The following is a 6,017-nucleotide window of genomic DNA, read 5'->3' as shown; positions in this document are numbered from 1 at the left end:
AATTATTTAATATTCATTGTAAAATTTGCCAGGCTGCTCCTCTGTTTAAATTTTTACTTAAGGGTAACTGTATTCATAAGATGGTGGTGTGGCTTAAGTCAGTCTTTCTCTCTTCTCTTCTCCCCATTACCAAAGGCTTCTTAAGTGTATGCAATGGTCTTTTTATTTAGACAAAATTATTTCATCTTTACATTACAGTATTTTTTTACATTTTTAAACTTTCAAGATATTAGCTGTACTAAGAAGGAAAAATTGCTGTGAATGATAATTTATTACAAGAGAGCAGTGACTTCATTCTTTGTCTTCACCATAGATTTCTTTGCAGATTACAGGCTACAGCTTTAAGTCGTCTTTAGGGACAGGCTCCAGATTTCTTATTTTTCTTGTTTCAATTCTGCATCATCTATTTTCTGGAATCCCAGTCTCCTAAAATGTAAGCAGTGCAAAATGTTCTTATCCATCACAACAATAGCATGTGAAAACATACAAATGCAGGCCATGATCCTAATTGTCTAATTATACATGAGTTGAATTGTGCTGCACTTGAAATGAGTGAGACATTGATGGGATCCTGAATTTGTAATGGGCACTTAGAATGACAGACTTAGCATGGACTCATCTCTCTCCCTCATTGCCACCCCACTCCCGACATCTGATTCATTGCCAAACTCTACCAGTAGAGTCATGTTCTATTTTATATAAAAAAAATTTTTTTTAACATTTGCTCTACTACAAAATAATATGTAGGTAGCTTATTAAATTTTTGAACTTCTTGTAGTAGCTTGTGCTAGGATTTGTACTAGTAGATATTCAGTAAATACATATCAATACAAAGAATGATTACAATAACAGGAATTATTTCTAACATGAGATTATGGAAAAAGAAATTTTGATTTAAAGTTGAGGAAGAAGATCTGAATTTGAAACCTAGGTTTTTGAAATAGTGTTCTTTGTACTTGCAGACAACTCCCTCATGGGGAGCTATCATGTTAGAGAAGTCAAATGTTGGATGATACCTCATAGGCATGAATTCCTCATTCTATCATTGCCTGTTACTGCTTAGAGTGTGGCTCTAGAGAAATGTGAGGGATACCCATATGTGGTTTAGGGGGAGCTAAGTCATGACTTAATATCAGTGTGTGTATATGTTAGTCACTTTGTTGTGTTCAACTCTTTGTGACCTCATGGACTGCAGCCCGTCAGGCTCCTCTGTTCATGGGATTCTCCAGGCAAGGATACTGGAGTGGCTTGCCATTTCCTTCTCCTGGGGGTCTTCCTGACCCAGGGATTGAAGCCCGATTTCCTACAATGCAGGCAGATTCTTTACCATCTGAGCTGTAGGAACTAACCCTCTCAATTTATAGGTGTTCATTTCCCTGTGCCTTTTCCTTCTTACAAACTTAGCTTTTTTCTTTTATCTCTCTCTTTTAAAAATTCTTTTAGCTGTGCTGGGTCTTTATTGCAGCATGCAGGCTTTCTCTAGTTGCAGCTCAAGGCAGGGGGAGCACGGGATCTGGAGCGGGCAGGCTCAGTAGTTGCGCTGCGTGGGCTTACTTGCCCTGTGGCGCGTGGGATCTTAGTGAAGATGGGATGGAACCTTCATCCCCTGCATTGGAGGGTGGATTCCTAACCACTGGACTACCAAGGAAGTCCTAAGAAACTTAAAAACTCTCTTAGAAACTTCTTTTGAAAAAATGTAAGCGTTTTAAAAGTTTCTAGACCAGCTTTGCTAACTGCATATGCATTTAATTGGCATTCGAGTATTTACCTTAGGTTCTTTTGATCAGGATTCTGGATTTCTTGGGGGTGGCAGGTCATGGAGTAAAGTAGCCCATTGGTAGATGATGAATGCATGGACTGCTGGAGCAAATTACTCAGGGTCTTGGTGATGCTTTTGGCTGCTGTTGTTCTTCCAAACCTTTGGGGCAGATTTGGAACCCGTCTGGAGAGGCTGTCCTCTCTATTTTTGCCGAGTCTCAGAGGCAGGTGGGCCATCACCCTCGTGCTCCTTTCTTCTTCCATGTTCCTCCCGAATCTCAGTGGCAGGTTGGCTGCAGAGGGTGGCATTTTGTTGACTGCAGGTGTATTCATCTTAATTTTTGGACCCCAGTCTTTTACTTCTTCAAACGTAAGACTTCTCTCTTTCTCCCAGCCTAGATCTCCTCTAGGCTATAATTAGAAATAATCATTAAATAATTTATTACTGTTGTAAGCAATAGTTTAAATTATTAAATTATGTTAAATCCAGACTTTAATTGGTAGAAATGTTAAAGCTGTGAACAAAGTTTGTGCTTTCATGTACAGAATTTTAAAAATAGATACTTTATATTAAGCTTCTTAAAGCAATCTAGTTTCTCCATCCCTGGACTATTATAAGACAACTATAAAATATTAATATATCTAGTGAATGCAGCAATGTATTCGAGGAGCAGGAACATAATGAAGTATTGAAATGAAGTGAAAGTTTATTTTACTGCAGTTATTCTTTTTTTTTAACTTTTTATTTTCTATTGGAGTATAGTTGATTAACACTGTTGTGACGATTTCAGGGGTACAGCAAAGTGATTCAGTTTTACATTTGCATGTATCTATTCTTTTCAAATTCTTTTCCCATTCAGATTGTTACATAATATTGAGCCGAGTTCCCTAGACTGTACAGTAGGTCCTTGCTGGTTATCCATTTTAGATATAGTAGTGTGTACATGTCAGTCCCAAGCTCCCTAACTATCCCTCCTTCAGTTTTTGCTTCATTTTGTTTATAAAATATTTCATATGTTTTTATATATTGCTTTTAGAGACACTTTCCACTGCCTCTCCATGTCTCTTGTTTCCCTCCTCTTTAAAAGTCAAAGTGGTGGGCGCATGCTAGCCAAGTTCTGGGGTACAATTGGCAGAGACTTCTTTTTTACCTAAAAGCATGTTTCAAGAGACTGATTATATTTTATTAATATGTAAATTACATTAGTAAAACACTGATTGGTTTGTGGGTTACTACAGCATGACCATACCAACTTTAAAGGAACCATTTAAAATACAGCATATATTTCATTAGATTTAGTTTTGCCATTCAAGTTTGTCCATATGAAGATTTTAAAGTAACTTTTCTTATTGTAGAAAATAATACCTACTTATTTTAGCAACTGTGGGAATCTCCATAAGGCATAGAGAAGAAAATAAAAAAAAGTGGAATTCCACCATCTAGGGGTAAACATTTTTCTTAGATATAGAAATATAATTTAAATGTTAAGCTGAAATGTAACCAGTACTTATTTCTGCAATTCTTCATTTCAATGAGCACTTCTGAGTCAACTGACAATTATTAATGCACCTTATCCTTGCTAAGTATCATACTCTGCACTAAGACGGTCATGAGACCAAGATGTGTGCAGTTTTGCTACAAAATACAAGTTACATCAATACACTGCCCTGGATGGGTTGAAGTGTGACAAAAAGCAAACCAGAAACTTTTTCCTTATTTTTTACAAAAGCACTAGACTCAGAACAAATATTCAATGGTGAATACTAGTCCTGTTAGACAGAGTTAAAAAACTTACCTCGGAATATTTGTCATAATTCTTTTTGCTGTAAAGATTGGGCATCCTTGATTCATCTGTACAGAAGATGTTTGATGTTAACAAGCTTGAAGTGGCTAACATCAATAAAATGAATCGTTTTAATGAAATAATTTCCATTTTGTCCAAAATCTAGAATTAAGTTTATATGTGCAGGCTGAGGTCTATACAAAAGGAAATTGTGGTCTTTTTATACTGTCTAAAAACAAAGTTTGCTTTCATTGGGAAATCAATCCCACGTGTTTTAAGCACCAGCATTAATTAGTGTTTAACTGAAATATGTATGTAAGGAATGTGGGTAATTCGTTCTAGGAAGACAGCAACATTTCTGCTTGCAAATTCATTAACTTTGAAAATAATTTTCTTCATCATGAAGGAGTATTTAATTAGATAAGTTTGGGGCCATCATCATTAAGATTCCAAACAAACTGAATGCTTCATTTCTCTGAGCTCAAAAAAGAAGTATTTTGTCTTTGGTGTTTGCGTCAATTCTTGGGAGAAAGGAAAAGCGTTCAGTATGTGTTAGCTATGTTTGAAAAAAAATTTTTTATTCACACACAAGAGTGAGGCATAGTATTTTCAAAATGTCAGACAAAATTAAGAGTGTGAAAAGAATTCCAAATCACATAAGACTGAAATAAAATGCCATTAATTAACTTTTTGTAAAATGCTGCTTTGTTATTAAAAAGCTTCAGGAGTAAATGTCAGCTGTAAACTGAAGGGTGTGCATAATACCATGCAATAGGCATTTTGACAAAGTGGCTGTCTCGGGAGAGGCTGGAGGCAGTTCAAGGCCTTTTGCGTCTGCCCTGAGGGCCTTATTTGGCAAAACTGTGTAAATCACCAGGATTTTATTTCTATGATGATGCCACATCCTACCTTCCACCTCAAACCCCTTAAAGAATGCTGGCAGAGGACTGGTAAATTACACACATGCTAATTTTGTTGTTCCCCGACCTACATTGTTTAGGTAATCTTGCCCTGCCACAGGCTCACTGACATCATGGCATAAGAAAAGAATTTACAGAAATAAATGCTTATTTACTGAAATGCCCATGCAAGTCTCTTTCAGAACAGCTAACTGGTATTCTTAAAGGTTTTCCTTATCACTGGACTGCCTATATTCCTGCCTAGATTCTAGAGAAATCATTACCTATTCCCCGCTGTCCATTCAGCCCTCTTAGGAGAAAAAGAACTTAAGGTGATCTATTTCTAATAATCCAGCTACTTCTAGATATAGGCACTTAGAGGTGAATTCCCAAAAAAGCAAGTCATAAAACTGCACCTTTTATGTCAAGAATTGTACCATCTTGGGACTTGCCTGGTGGCACAGTGAATGGGAGTCCGCCTGCCAATGCAGGGAACATGGGTTCAATCCCTGGTCTGGGAGGATTCCTCATGCTGGGGGTGGGGGGCAGGCAGGGGAAGTAGGGGGCAAATAAGCCTTTGTGCCACAACTACTGAGCCTGCACACCTAGAGCCTACGTCCCTCGACAAGAGAAGCCATCACAATGAGAAGCCTGTGCAACATAATGAAGAGTAGCCCCACTCTTCAGAGAAGACCCAGTGCAATCAAAAGAAAAAAATACCCTTGGCTTTCTCGCTCACCTACCATAATCTGAGGTATGAGATGGGCAGAGGTGAAGACCTTTCTCCGTATTAAAGATCACCAGGATAAATAAGAAAGTTGAAAAACAATTGTGTGAAAAACTCTTGGGTACCCCAAGATTAAACTTTCCTCTGGTCTCTCTTATGGCAGTTGACATCATTGGTCTCATTTGTTTCAGACTGTGGGTAGCCAAGTATCCCCACAGTAGGAGGCAATTAATTCAATTCATAGTCTAATGTTAATTTTGTAATGCTGTTATTGGATTATTTGGGTTTAATTTCCCTGAGGATTTTGTACATTTCTCTTCCAAATTGTTCCTTTGTAAACTGCTGATGGAACTTACTTTTTTTTTTTTTTTGTGGTCAGTAGCTCCAAACTTTTGAGAAATGGGTGAAGCAAGGAACAAGTTGTGTAGGCTGAGCTCTGACCCTGGAAAAGGCAGAATGAACCAGCCTGGGTCTCTTTCAAAACATGCCTGTCTGTAGTTGTTTCAGCCTTGAGCAATTCACCAGTTTTCAGTGCTGCTCTTTGGGGTTTTGGCACATCCACTGATTTTTCTGGCTGAAGTCAGTATCCAGAGCTGCTGATGTGATTAATTACCCACTAGCCTCAACCAGATTTTAAACTTCCAAGTTTGGAGTGTAATTAGAGTTCTAATCTTGTTAATATAGGGTTTGGCTCTTTTCAACTACATCTTCTGTTAGCTTGGAAAATGTTAACAGATATAAAACAACATTGTCTAACATATGCAGTACAAAATGACCATAAATCTTTTGATGAAATGTGCTGCCATATACATAGCACAGTTCGGGATTCTTAATGAGACACACAAGCAT

General features: G+C 37.6%; 1 protein-coding gene across 1 annotated transcript; it reads right to left on the bottom strand.

The window, feature by feature from the left end:
* Positions 1-374: 374 nt before the first annotated feature.
* Positions 375-3,692, bottom strand: NPVF (neuropeptide VF precursor). The gene is made up of 3 exons (XM_065939918.1): positions 3,555-3,692; positions 1,769-2,169; positions 375-426 (listed from the first exon to the last, which is right to left on the bottom strand). Exons 1-3 carry the CDS (start codon positions 3,690-3,692, stop codon positions 375-377), a joined length of 591 nt encoding a protein of 196 aa, XP_065795990.1.
* Between the last annotated feature and the right edge of the window lie 2,325 nt (positions 3,693-6,017).

The sequence above is a fragment of the Muntiacus reevesi genome, chromosome 6, assembly GCF_963930625.1.
Source record: "Muntiacus reevesi chromosome 6, mMunRee1.1, whole genome shotgun sequence".
NCBI lineage: Eukaryota > Metazoa > Chordata > Mammalia > Artiodactyla > Cervidae > Muntiacus > Muntiacus reevesi.
Note: the sequence above shows the minus strand (reverse complement) of the source record. Positions and strands in the feature narration are given on the sequence as shown.